This window comes from Carcharodon carcharias, chromosome 5 (assembly GCF_017639515.1).
Source record: "Carcharodon carcharias isolate sCarCar2 chromosome 5, sCarCar2.pri, whole genome shotgun sequence".
In the NCBI taxonomy this organism is placed as follows: domain Eukaryota; kingdom Metazoa; phylum Chordata; class Chondrichthyes; order Lamniformes; family Lamnidae; genus Carcharodon; species Carcharodon carcharias.
This window is the reverse complement of record NC_054471.1, coordinates 105,855,339-105,870,163: the sequence shown is the minus strand read 5'-3', so window position 1 is coordinate 105,870,163 and position 14,825 is coordinate 105,855,339. Positions and strand designations below refer to the sequence as shown.

Sequence of the window (14,825 nt, the reverse complement as noted above, 5' to 3'; positions counted from 1 at the left end):
TTTATTTTCCTTTAAATTTTTCTGCTGTCTCCAATCTCTCCATATAACTGAAATTCCTCATGGGTGGTACCATTCTAGTAAACCTCCTCTTCACTCTCTCTAAGGCCTTGTCATCCTTACTAAAGTTGGGGACCCAGAATTGAATGTGATATTTCAACTGAGACCTAACCAATGACTTATAAAGGTTTACTTTAACTTGGAGGCCTTTGCAGTTGATGAACAGTCCTAGATGTAATCTATGTCCTGTTGCAGTCAATTGATATTATGCTCATTGCTTACCACACCTCCAAGTTTGGTGTCATCACCATTGCTTCTTTGGCTCCCCCTTCCTTTTACTATCCTTTTATCATCTATATATTTAGAAAAGACTTTAGAATTTCCTTTTATGTTATCTGCTAATCTAGTCACATACACACTTTCTGCTCCTTTTATTTCCTTTCTCAGTTCCCCTCTGCAATGTTAATGTTTAGCTTGGTTTTTTGTTGCATTATGAACCTTATGTTTATCATAATCCTCCTTTATCTATTTCATTTTAACCTTTAGTCACCTTTTGATGCCCCTTTTGTTCCCTTCAAAGGAATGTGTTCATGTGAACTTTGTCCTCTTTAAATGCCTTCCATTGGTCATTTGCTGTTTTATTTACCAGCTTTTCATTCAATCCATTTACGCAGATCCCTTTTTAACTCACTGGAATTAGTCCTCCTCCAGTAAAGTATTGTTATGTTTGATTGTTCCTTGCCCTTTCTTCAAGATGGATTTAGTAATATTTGATCACTGTTTCAAAAATGTTCCTCAATGTTGCAGATTTGGATACCTGCTCATAGGGTGTATTGCAAAGCTGCTCCTGAATGGTGCAGGGGTGGAAGTGTTAAGCATGTGAGTAGTTTGCCCCATGTTGTTTCTGGTGGCAGCATAGCTCTTGTCCTGGGCCAGCTCTTACACTCTGCTCAGGGTTCCTGAGAGGAGTCATGAGCCATGTCCGGAGGGCTTAGCCCTTGTTGCCCAATAGCCAGGCTGGTTAGAATAAAAATGGCATAGAAGGTTGGCTAGGATGAAAGAGTCATGACTGCTGCCAGTTATTGAGCAAATACCTTCACAATGTGCTGCTTATGGTATCAAACCAACTGTACAATGAGCGAGTGACTCACTCCCATTGGAAAGGGTGACAGGTTGATGACAGGGACCATGTGAGGTAATGTGGCTTCAGTCTATTGTACCCTGTAGCCATGGGAGATGCTTCCTTGTGCGTGAAGCCTAGTGCTGTTTCATCCTGCTTTTTCATCCTGCTTTGCTTTGTCCATAGGGAAGGAGCCGTAATTGTTCCTCTTGGTGAAATGAGGCTTGATAACCTCCTTGATACACTGATGTAGTGTGAACTGTGAAACTTTGCTCATGTCACCTGTTGCAGCCTGGAAAGAGTCAGTGGCATAAGAGGTAAGGGTCACTGTGATGTTGACAGCCACAGGCAATGCTCTGCATATGATGTTTGAGATGTGGCTGCAGCAGGTGGCATACCTCAGTGACAGCATCCAGCATGAAGTGAAGGCACCTCATTCATTGCTCCTCTACGAAGCTCATGCAGCTAAAGTGCTTTCTAAAGACCCACTGTGGGTGTGGCCTTCTATCCAATGCCCTCTTCCTCCTCCCTCCCATAGCACCCTCTGCTGTGTGTGAACATGCTAATAGTTTGCCCAGTGTTGTTTCTGGTGGCAGTTTGGCTCTTGTTCTGGGTCAGGTCCGCAGCTGTGCGCAGATTCCTGAGAGGACTCATTCCCCTTTCCCCTGCTGCCCCCAAAGCTGCCTTACCAGACCATTGCTGTTTGAGGGAGCTTTTGGTGTATTGGTTGGTTGCCATGTTTCCTTCATTACAGCAGTGACTACACTTCAAAAATGTTTCATTGACAGGAAGGAACTTTAGGACATCTTGAGGTTGTGAAAGGAGCTGCAATAAGTCATTCTTTTGCAGCACTATCCCTTTAAATGGCATGGCTGGAGGATTTTCCTTGGTTAGCATCATGATCTTATCAGCTGGTGAGTCAGACACTGGGGCACAGTAACAAAAACAGAAAATGCTGGAAAAACTCAGCAGCTCTGGCAGCATCAGTGGAGAGAGAAACAGAGTTAACGTTTCGAGCCCACATGACTCTTCTTCAGAGTAAAGCACAGTAAAATCTGAAAAGGGTTGTGGGAAAAGTGTATGAACTTGATTTAAATAAAACATTCTGTCTTTTCCTCCCACCTCCAACCTATCCACCTAACATCAACATGACGGATGCCACACATCTGGCTGGATATGTATGGGCCACCTGGCTACCACGTTGGGACGTGAGACCCAATATTGGACAGCCTGTGGCAATATTTCTCGGCCACTATATCCAAAGGAAGATTTGCAGTTATATAGCAATTCTCACAACCACCTGACATTTCAAAGCACTTCACAATCAATGAAGTAATTTTGAACTGCATTCCCCTCTTGGTGAATGAAACTGGGCAGCCAATTTGCCCACAGCAAGCTCTCACAAACAACCACGTGAGAATAATCAGATCATCTGTTTTTGTGATGTTGACTGAGGGATAAATATGGGCCAGGGCACCAGGGATAATTCCGCTGCTCTTCTTTGAAAAGTGCCATGGGATCTTTTACAGCCACCTGAGTGAGCAGATAGAACCTCATTTTAACATCTCATCCAAAAGTACATCTGACAGTGCAGCACTCCCTCACTATTTCAGTGGAGTGTCAACTTTGATTATCATGCCTAAATCATGGACACTTTAACACAGAACTTTTAAGACTCGGAGGCAAGGGCTGATAAACAAAAGGTGATCTTGAGTATAAAGTAAAAACCCATTTTATTTTGTTATATAATCTAGTGTCCTGGAAAATACCTCATCCATTGTGTGGAAGCTGATGGGTATTTTCCACTACTGATGTGTATGTGTTAGTGTCCACCTCCAGATGAATTTCCCAGCTGATAACTGCAGGCGTACAGACTGGGCGTGCTCTGGTGCGGTGTTTGCAGCAGCATCTGTGCTCGGAGAACGGAAAGCAGCGGATTCCCAGCGGTACTTGGATACTGATCCACCATCAGTGCATCAGCACCACGTTACCCTTGCAGTCATTGCTGTTTTTTTTTAAGTAAACAATTTTATTTATTGTTTACCCTGTCTTCTTTGGAGTCGTTTTGTCGGCGATTGTATTAAAAAGGGGGTCAGGCTGTGTGATTCGGCCAGTGTGTGGGTGTGTGTGGCGGGGAGGCACGTCCATGGGGAACGTTCCCTCGACCATCAAAGAATGCCTGAGCACCGGATTGAACATGGACTGGCTCTCCATTGGAGATACTCTCTTCCCGTTAGGACTGCAGGTAGGATGTACCCGTCATTCATTGCCACCCTGCAGCTCCAGTTAACTCTCTTGATGTATGCTAACCCTTGATCTAACCAGGGTAATTATATATCTAGAATTAGTAAAGGAACAGCTCAGCTTCATTCATTGAGCCACATATATTCCTCAAACCATAAAGTGTGTGTGTGCTTGGGGAGAGGAGTAAAGGGTGCTTCTGTCTCTGTAATTACCACAAATCAAAATATAGGAGTTGGCCGCAGACATTTTGGAAATTAGGTTGCTCATTGGATCTTATTTTATGTGAACAAATTGGGTGAAACATATTTGTTTGTTAAGTCACTAATTTGAATTGATGACATTCATTCCAACAGCTGGGAAGAAGGAATGGAAGAGGGTATGGCCAGAATAGTGAAGCCAGTTTGGTTAACCGTAACTGGTCAATTAGTTTATGTGCCACATCTCTTGTTGCACAATGAAGAGAACCATGAACTACATTGGGACCCGCCTACCATCCCCCACCCCCCAGCTCCTCATGGTAATACCAGTGTGGGTAACAAGCTGATAAATAACAATATAATGAATGGAACATTGCATTGATAGCCATTGTTCTAAAAATGGGAAATTATAGTTAAAAGATATAATGCTACCATTTCCACAGGAGCAAAATGAGCTGAAGGGATTTAATACAAAAGCGGATGTTTTATTTTGAAATACAAATAGAGTATTTTGTTAATAAGCACAATGAAATAATCAAATTCTATTTTATGTGGTGGAAATCATCTGGCAGGGTGATCCCATCAATGCAAACCTGTTTAAAAAATTTACAACTTTGTGTTAATATTTTGATATGAATACTGTCATTTGTTTTCACATATTCACAAGGAACACGTGTTAATATATTTTAAAATCTTTTATACTCTCCCCACCCCCACTAGAGCTATACCTTGAGTGCCCTACCATCCATTCTTAATTAGCACATTCGTTTAGATAATATCACCAACTTTAACACCTATGTGTTCTTTTGTTCTATTTGTTTGACAACATGTTAATATATGTTTATCTACCTGCTGCCTTCCCAATTCCACGAGGCTGCCCATTTATTATTCCCTTTCTTGCACAAAGTCAAAATTATCTCCTGAGGGTCAAGGCCTAATGCAATTTTTAGTTGAGTCACAGTTCAAGGCTTGGGGATTCAGTGGACTGTATCTCACTGATGTCAGTTAATCAGCATTTTAAAATCATAGGGGTAGATTTATCCTTGGTGCAGACACACCTGTGTAGTGTGCCTGGGAGGCCAGGTAGGGACTCATTAATATTCAGCTGGCAGACATACATACATTGAATTTTTATATTTTCATAGACTTTAATCTTTGCTGAACTATGACGTATTTGTTTTGAAGCAGTCCTGTTTTTGACCACTGTCAGTTTCAGCTTTAAAGTGACAAAATCATTTATGACTCACTTCTCCCAACTGCAGAAATCCAATCTCTTGTGTAAATAACTGACTGATTATTACAGTCAAATTAATGTTTCCACGTACCTGGGGCACCCATTTTGGAGATACAAAACTGGTGGTCTCAATGACAGATAGCCCTGTTTCTGACAGAAGGTTGATCAAGTTAATTTTCACTTCTGTTGGTACAATCGCCTGAAAACAATTCCATACTGAATTTCTTTAGCAAAGTGGTATGGAACACACAATATCCAGATGCCCCCTTTGATATTCTGTACTGATTAAAAGATTTCAGTGGAAGACATAATCAGTCTCCCTTTTGATTTTATTTTCTTCAGCTTCCTGTTGTGGGATCTTTCCATGACAGCAAGGAGCTACATCCATCATTCCAGGCTGAAACTTGCCCATTGGAGATTTGAAAACTGTGGCTTTGATTTAAACACTGGAAGTCTCATTATGGAAATCTGCCCTAAATGTTCATATAAAATGGTGTATGTCATTGAAGCAATAGTGTTATGTGACTTGCATTCCAGGGGACCTTTATGGTCTCCTTGAGAGGTGAAAACAAACATGTCCAACTAGTCTGTTTTTATAAGATTTGTGGTATTCTCATGATAAATTGTCTTCCGTCTGGGAACTATAAGGAAGGCTTTACTCTTTCATTGAAGCTGTATGTCATGTAGCAGGGAGTAGATGAAAGAAAGATTAAAATTTAAATTAGCACCTTTCACAACCACGGGACATCTCAAAGTGCTTTATAGCCAAAGAAGTACTTTTGAAGCGCAGTCAGTGTTGTAATGTAAGGAACACAACAGCCACTTTGTTCCCAGTAAACCTCACAAAAAGAGCAATGTGATTATGGCCAGATAACCAGTTTTTGATGATGTTGATTGAGGGCTAAATATTGCCAAGACATCAAGGATAACTACCCTGCTCTTCTTCAAAATAGTGTCATAGGTTCTTTTCAGGGTCTCAGTTTAGCATTTCATCTGAAAGAAGGCACCTCTGACAGTGCCACACTCCCTCAGTACTGCAATGGAATGTCAGTCTTAATTGTTATGCCCCGCAACTCAAGCTGCCTCATGGAAATGCCCTCTATGCCCTTTAGCACAGTGTGGAGGGGTTTCCTGTATGGACTGCTGTTGCACAACCTTCACTTCCTTGCCCTCACTCGCCGCCCAGACACGCCCTGGCATGCCTTGTTGCCATCCGGCGGCAGAGGTCCCCGTTGGGAGGGTGATCCCTCTATGGAGGTGTCCTCCTGCTTTCCATCGGGAACCTGGGGTGGAGTGTGTTGCACGCAGCAGTCTCATACAACCATAGAATATGTCGATTCACGGACTCCCAAGATACCTGCCCTTTTTGCGGTCTTGTGGAGTCTGTGGACCACATTTACATAGGTTGTTGTAGGCTGCACTCCCTTTTCAGTTATTTAAAGAACCTTTTATTAATGTTTTATTTGCATTTCAGCCCCACACTCCTGATCTACAGGCATCCGGTGTGGAGAGGGGCTGGGAGATAGAAGGACCTCCTTGTGAACCTGCACCTGGGCCTGGCCAAGTTAGCCATTAACAGGTCCAGGCAGCAGGTGATCAAGGGGGTTGTCTGACCTGACTGTCTGCCCCTCTTCCACAGCTACATTTGCAGCTGGGTGTCCCTGGAGAGGAAGCATGCGGTGTCTGCTGGCACCGTTGAGGCCTTCCGTGCCTGGTGGGCACCATGGGGACTGGGGTGCTTTATCAACCCTCTTGATCACTTTTTGATTTGATTTTTGTAAGTTTCCTTTAAACTTTATTTTTGGTTTTCAGTTACCTTAACTTAGGGGCTGCGTTTACTTTGTCCCTGATTTTGTTAATTTAGTTTATTTGGTTGACTCCGAAAGAGTTAATTGTTGTGCTCAAGTTCTGGAGTGGAACTTGAACCTATAGCCTTGTGAGTCAGAGGCACAAGTGCTACTGACTGAGCCATGGCTGACACACTTGAGGAATATTGGTCTCAAAGCTTTGCAAATGCACTGAATTCCAAGACAGAGCAGAAATTTGCTTGATGGTATTTTTACTTTGCTTCAATTTTTACTTTTTTTAACCTCCAGAACAATGTTACTCCAGCCCTCCCTGAATTTGTAAAGATAGTTGAAGTTGGACCTAGGGATGGTCTACAGAATGAGAAGGTATGTTTACTTCAGCAAAAAAAAAATGAATACAGTGAGTTTGAACGTCATTAACTTACTTGGTGAAACTATAACCAAGGAAAACAACTATATTTTGTCATAATCTTTTTCTAATTTGTTTTTAACATACTTTTAGCTTTATAGTTATGATGATACAATTTCAAAACCGATATTGCCAGATTTTTATTCTGCAAGGGCTTTAAAGGTTATGGAACCAATACAGGTAGATGGAGTTAAAGTACGGATCTGCCATGATTTAATTGCCTGGCTGAACAGGCTCAAGGGGCTGAATGGTCTACTCCTGCTCCTATGTTCTAATCGACCTATTAACTTTTATTTAGGTGGTTACTGATTCACTGGGAGCTGAGGTTAGCTGACTGGCTATCTCCTGGGTGTACCCGCCCAAAGGATTCTGTGAGAAAGGGAACAAAAAGACATCAGGGTAGATTTTTCCTTTTGCATATGGGCATAAGATAATCAACGGGGTGGAGTACATGGTGGAAATTTGAGTGCACCCAATACCTCATATACTACCAGCATGTAATGCCCACTTTACCTAACATCAAGATAGGAAGATAAAAACAAAAAAACTGCGGATGCTGGAAATCCAAAACAAAAACAGAATTACCTGGAAAAACTCAGCAGGTCTGGCAGCATCAGCGGAGAAGAAAAGAGTTGACGTTTCGAGTCCTCATGACCCTTCGAAGGGTCATGAGGACTCGAAACGTCAACTCTTTTCTTCTCCGCCGATGCTGCCAGACCTGCTGAGTTTTTCCAGGTAATTCTGTTTTTGATCAAGATAGGAAGAGTGTTTTCTCACAGCTTCTTGATGACTGAATGGTTGAGTGCATTTGATGAGCTATACAGATCCAGGGTTGATCTCTGATTTGTGCTACACAAGCTGATCTCAGGTGTGACAATGCTTGACGGCACATCATGTCCATATGAGTAAGTAGCTTAATGATGCTGTGCTAGTGGAGAAAAGCGGGCCCATTAGGTTGGAAAGGCATAAGCAGTGTAGGTATAATTTTCCAATATGCCATCGTGTGCTGGGTGTCAAAAAATAGTTCCCTCTTTACCAATGTTTCCATTAAGAAAGCACTTAGTATCTTTTTGGTGTCTCTCTAATACATTCGTCAAGAGCAGCACCCCGCCATTTGTTGAATCATGGTTAATGAACATTTTAAGAAGATTGGTATTTTACTATATTTGAATGAATTGTTTTCAGGTGATTGTACCAACAGAAGTGAAAATTAAGTTGATCAACCTTCTGTCAGAAACAGGGCTATCTGTCATTGAGACCACCAGTTTTGTATCTCCAAAATGGGTGCCCCAGGTACGTAGAAACATTAATTTGACTGTAATAATCAGTCAGTTGTTTACACGAGAGGTTGGATTTCTGCCGTTGGGAGAAGAATCGAGTTATAAATGATTTTGTCACTTTAAAGCTGAGACTGACAGTGGTTAAAAACAGGACTGCTTCAAAACAAATATGTCATAGTTCAGCAAAGATTAAAGTCTATGAATATATAAAAATTAAATATATATATGTCTGTCAGCTGAACATTAATGAGTCCCTGCTCTCTAAAGAGCTTCGATCCTGTCTGGCCTCCCAGGCACACTGCACAGGTGTGTCTGCACCAAGAATAAATCTACCCCTATGATTTTAAAATGTTGATTAACTCATGCCAGTGAGATATAGTCCACTGAATCCCCAAGCCGCAAACTGACACTCAGCTGAAGATTGCACTAGGCCTTGACCCTCGGGAGATAATTTTGACTTTGTGCAAAAAAGGGAATAATAAATGGGCAGCCTCATGGAAATATCAATCTGGAGAAATGACAATATGACTGCTGACTTGTCATCACCTGTTTTATGCTATAACACAAAGTCAAAATGACCCTCTCAGTGTGTGGCAACATAGGAGGCGACTAATAATGATAAATAAATTTGCTTTTAAACTGTGCTACAGATTCAAATCTAGTTCCTTGAAAGGTAATAATTCAATAACATTGCATCACTTCATAGAACCATAGATTGCTTATAACACAGAAGGAGACCATTCAGCCCGTTGTGTTTGTGCTATCCCTCTGAATGAGCAATTCACCCAGTGCCACTCCCCTGCCTTTTCCCCATAGTCCTGCAAACCATCCTTTTCAGATAATGATCTAATTCCCTCTTGAAAGCCTCAATTGAATCTGCCTCCACCACACACACAGGCAATGCATTCCAGATCCTAACCACTTGTGTGGTTTAAGATTGCCATATGTATGCTGAACGTATTCATATAAGAGCTAAAATATGATATGAAAATAATTTTGTGGTGCCTCTGATTTGGCTGATAATACATACAAATATTGTCACATTCACATACCTCAAATGTCCGGTGAATATTAATTCCAGTTGTGAGCCATACATTAAAAATAATGAAATGAGCTGTCCTATTAACTGATTCTGATTGCCTGAAACTTTTTGTCTACCATTATTGAGCTAATACACAAGATTCTACTATATCACCTATATTGTCAATGATCTTCCTTGGCCAAAATAATAGGTTAGAGCTAAACAGTGCTCCAGATAAATTGCCATTTAGTCTTTGGGCCGTTTGATTTGAACTTCCCACAGCTGCACAGTGGAGAATAGAACTTACCATCCTGAAACAAATCAGAAAGATTCATTGTAAATGAATGTGGAATTCGAAATACAAACCGACCAGCCATGATCTTAATGAATGGCAGAGCAGGCTTGAGGGGCCAAATGGCCTATTTCTGCTCCTATTTTGTACGTTCATATGTATTGTTGGTGTCCTATTACTCTAAAGTGTTGTATTTTGTGGTTCCATTACACTGTTGCATAAGGACATTTCTCATGTTTCTAACAATAACAACCATCAACAATACATTTTGTTGTTACTTGAGCACCTTTAAAGGTTAAATTATCTCACTTCTTAGCATCACGAAGAAGGCCTTTGCTAGGGTCATTCTTAAAGGACTCCATCTATGCAGGCGGGGTGTACCCGGAAGCATAGCGTGGTTTTCGGGCTGCACTGACTACAGCGCAGATTTCAACACCAACCACTGTCTTGTCAGCAGCAGGGTGAAGGTGCACCCCCAAAGTGCATTGTTAAGACTTCCTTGGTAATAGATTCCAGCACTTTCCCAATGAATGATGTCAAGCTAACTGGCCTATAATGCCCAGTTTTCTCTCTTCCTTCTTTCTTGAATAGCGGTGTTACATTTGCTAACACCCAATCTGCTGGGACTATTCCTGAATCTAGGGATTCTTGAAAAATCATTGCCAGTGGTTCTGCAGCTATCCTTTTTAAAAGCTTAGGAGGTAGGCCATCAGGTACACAATTTTACAGTAGGACAGGAAAGGGCTAAGCCTTGCCCCCAATTGAGGCCCTTAAGCGGCCAATTTAAGACCACTTATGCGCTGTTCCCACCTGGCCTTAGTTTTGGTGGGAGGAGTTCAGGGGTAGGGGAAAGCCCAGAAAGTGACCCTGCTCAGGCTCAGACAGTAAGGGGTGGAGGGGCACCTCCAACAATGGCCTTCTTTCAACATTTGGCGCTTCCCCCACAAGGTGTGCCCCCCAGTGGGTTCTCACTCCCCCCCTCCTCGGCGTCTCTGCCAACACCTCCACCACCCCCTGCCTACCTTTGCCTCCTTCTGGCCAACCCTTGCTGGCCTCACCTCACCTCCCTAGCCAGAGATGCCCATACCAATCTGTTCCTGGACCTCAGGACCGAGGCTCTGGGGACTGCTTATTGTCCCAGACCCATTCACTGCAGCTTCTGGTGCTGCTGGGACTAGAGAGCTGCCAGCCAATGGGGTCTCTGAGGTGGGGCTTGTTTCTGACTGAGAGGTGGAAAGCCCATCTCCAGCCAATTTAAGTGACTGCAGGGCGGCAAGTATCAGTGGTGATACATTCTCCACCAACTCTTTGGATGGCTGGATGGGAAACCCTGCCATCCTAGAAATCCTGGCCTCTAACTACTCATGACTTTGAACACCTCAAGAGAATCACCTCTCCACCTTCCCTTCTCTAAGGAGAACCCATCCCAGCTTCTCCAATCTGTCCGTGTAACTGAAGTGTCTTATCCCTGAAATCATTCTTGAAAACTTTTCTTGGACCCTCCCTTAAGCCTTCACATCCTTCCTGAAGCACGGTCCCTGAATTGGGCACAATGGGCCAATTATAACCCTGTATAACAGCAAAATGTTTATTCATTGCAGGACAAAGTTGAAATTCCTGAAGTTGAATTCATGAGCAGAATCTCACCCTTGTCGGGCAGGCTCGGCAGGGGTGAAGGGGGTGGCCGGGAAACGGCCCGCTGCCTGCGATTGGGGCAGGAAGGTGATTTCATGCTGGAGGGCTGAGCGCTGCCTGTGTGGGTGGGGGGAGAAGTGCGAGCGGAGCAAGCGCGACCTTTGCGCACATGTGCGAGTGTGCGCTTCATTATCTCCCTGAGGCATAGAGCTGCCTCAGGAGATGAAGAGTTATAGAAAAATATAATAAAGAAATTAAAAATGTAATGAAACATGTCCCCTCATGTGAATCTATCACATGAGCAGGGACGTGTTATTGATTAAGATTTAAAATTTTTATTTATTTTTTATTTTCTTTAGGAAACCTCATCCCGGCCATGGATGAGGTTTCTTAAAAAGTGCAAAGGCTGCTTGACCTTTTTGCTTGCCCATCAACCATAAGGTTGGACAGGCAGTGAAAAATTCAAGTTAATTGATAATTCAGTGGTCTTAACAGGCCTTTTAATTGTCGGCGGTCAATCGGCAGTGCACCCGCCAAATGAAATATCGCGCAACTGCGGGTTGATGTCAGGACGCTCACCCGACATCAACGTGAGTCATTTTACGCTCGAATGGGTTGGGCACGCGCTCGCCTGCCAAGCTAAAAATGTTGTCCCCTCTTTCTGTTTCTCCTTTTGCCTTCTCTGTTGTTGCACTAACATACACAAGTTTCCCAACGATATTACATTGTGGAAACATTTAAAGCTTACACACATTTAATGACAGTCATTTTCGACATCATTCTGCCTTAGCCTTGTTTTCACTCAGTTTTACCACACTTTTCTCCCTTGACACAATGTTTACTCTTTACCATATTTATAAATTACACATTAAAAGGGAAATTGCATGTGAACTGATCTGAGATTTATTTTAGCTGGTGGCTTAACTAGCACCATATTCCAGCTTCCAAAAACATCTTGCACATTCTGAAAGGATTGGGAATCATCTGTTTCAGTTCACACCACATACATCAGACTTCAACACAGCTCATAATTTCTAAATAAAAGTTGTGATTTTTAATAGTTTAGAAAAGTCCAGCTTCATGCAGGACAAAGATACTGTGGGTGAAATTTTACAGCCATGACATGGCTGAGGCGGGGCTGTAAAACACAGTGAGCCGTTCAAAAGTCCATTGACTTCAGCGAGACCGTAAAATCTCGCCGGCCTAAAATTCCACTCACAAACTTTTTTTTCTCTAAAGTTACAGTGGCCATGCCTAACATTCTTGCCATTTTCCCCACTTCCCTTTTACACTAAACATACCTTACACAGTTATTGCAACTACATAAAATGTTAAATGAGAAATAACTTTGGTCTTTACCTCACTTCAGGTAACGTGGGGTAGAATTTTATGACCCGCGGGTGGGTGCACGCCCGACCTGATTGGGTGTAAAGTAGCTTGCAATGATGTCGGGTGGGTGCCCTGGTATCATTGCGCACTTGCCCAATATTGTAGTCAGCAGGTGTGCGCATGAGTTGGCAGCCCGTCCGCCGACAATTAAGAGGCCTATTAAGGCCATTAAAGCATTAATTAACAGCAATTTTTCACTACCCATCCAGCCTTACAGTTGGGCTGTGGTCACTCAGCCAGGTGGCCTTTGCATTTTTGAGGAAACCTCATCCATGGGCTGCATGAAGGTTCCGACATTCATTCAAAAATATGTTTTGACATAATTTTATTATGTTTCAGTTCATGTGAGTGAGTCCTATGTGGGGACATTTTTTCTCGGATTTTCAAAATCTTTACTTTTGATTTTAAAACTCTTCAGCTCCCTGAGGCAGCTCCCTGCCTTCGGGGAGCTCTTAGTGCACACTCCCCTGCGCTTGCGCAGACCTTTGTGCTCGACTCCCCCGTCCTGCCCGCACCCCGGTAGCACTGAGCTTCTCAGCGTGCCTTTCATGCTGCCTGGCCGCTAAATGGTCAGCCAGTGTGAAATCGTGGTCGGGGCCGATCGCGGGCGGTGGGCCGTTTCATGGCCGCTCCCAGGCCCACCCACCTGATGATCCGAAAATCCTGCCCATGGCTTTAAATAAATTATTTTCCATGCAGAATCACAATAATCGAATTATTTGCAGAACTTATTCATGGTTAATTTGGAAAGTAATCAACTTGTAAAATAAATATCTCACAGTCTTAGCTTAGATTGTGGCGTATAAGTCGACCCGTTTATAGGACAGTTCTATTTTCCCAGCCTCAAAAGTCATGTTTTTACATATATTCAATGTGTAAGTCAACCACCCTTTTCTGCTACAACTTGCTATACTTGCAACAGTAGCCAGCCTCAATTTTGCACCTCACAATTGCATGTTTTTCTTACCATTACCTTGTAACTGGGCACAAGGGATCAAACAGGTGATTATGGGCTGTGTTGGATGCGCAGCAGGATGGAATTTATGGGCAGAAATTTTCACTCGGCGGGCAGGCGGGCGCGTGCCCGACCTGCTCGAGCATGAAATGATGAGTGTTGATGTTGGCCAAGTGTGCTGTTGATAAAAAACCTGTTAAGGCCATTAAGTAATCAATTAAATAAAAATTTTCGCAGCCTGTCCAACCTTACGGTTGTCAGGTGGCAAAAAGGCCAAGCAGCCTTTGCATTTTTTTTGCATTTTTTTGGAAACGCCATCCACGGGCAAGATGAGCTTTCCAAAAGCAAATGCAAATAAAATAGAAACTTAAATTTTTCATTAATAACATGTCCCTGCTCATGTGACAGAGCCGCATCAGGGGCATGTTTTATTACACTTTTTATGTTTAAAATTTTTTTTATATATCTCTTCATCTCCCTGAGGCATCTTCAGGCCTCAGGGAGATTATGAAGCACTCACTTGCGCGCATGCACAAAGTTCACGCTCTGCCTGCTCGCACACCCCCCCCGTCCCCCCCAACACAGGCAGCACTCAACACTGCCACTCATGTTTCACTCTTGGAGGACCTTAATTGGTCCACCCGCATGAAATCGCTGTGCGGTGTCGATCAAAGGCGGCGATCGGCTTCCCAACCGTCCCCACCGAGCCTGCCCGCAAAAGGCAAAATTCTGTCCCATGGTTTCAAAGCTTGGAATTTTTGAGACAGACCTAAATGAGAAGGGAAACTGAAAAGGGAAACTGACCCTTTCAATTTCTAAGGAAACTAAGACTGAAACTGAGATTGGAAACCAGAACTTCAGGATGCCTGGAACTGGTTGAAAGCTTTTAAAAGGACACACAGCCATTAAAGTTCAGTTGATGATCCCAGTGGTGTAGTACAGGTAGGCTAAAGCAGACAGATGTTAGATCCGGAAGCCGAGAGGAGGCAAATATACAGTTGCTGCAGCTGTTTCCGTTATTTGAAGATAACATTAGTGGATCTACACCAATCCAGATGGTCGTAAGCAGAATTGAAGAGGTTCTACAGATGTGTGCCATTTCTGGCGATGACTGTGTCTCCGGAACTCGGGTTGGTTGTGTGGTGATATTGTCTATGGATCAGGCTAAACCTGAGAAGAAGAGGAGCTAAACTTCATCATGAGAAAGACAGAATTTTGAAAGACTTTGTAACTGAGATTGATGA

The 14,825-nt window shown here is 43.0% G+C and overlaps 1 protein-coding gene across 1 annotated transcript in view; it reads left to right on the top strand.

Annotated features, from left to right (window-relative positions):
• Positions 1-3,263: 3,263 nt before the first annotated feature.
• Positions 3,264-14,825, top strand: part of hmgcll1 (3-hydroxymethyl-3-methylglutaryl-CoA lyase-like 1) — a 151,185-nt gene continuing 139,623 nt past the window's right edge. Inside the window, exons 1-3 of the mRNA XM_041187369.1 lie at positions 3,264-3,362; positions 6,889-6,966; positions 8,195-8,302. Of these exons, the coding sequence (XP_041043303.1) occupies positions 3,264-3,362; positions 6,889-6,966; positions 8,195-8,302 (285 nt within the window). The remainder of the gene's footprint in view (positions 3,363-6,888; positions 6,967-8,194; positions 8,303-14,825) is intronic.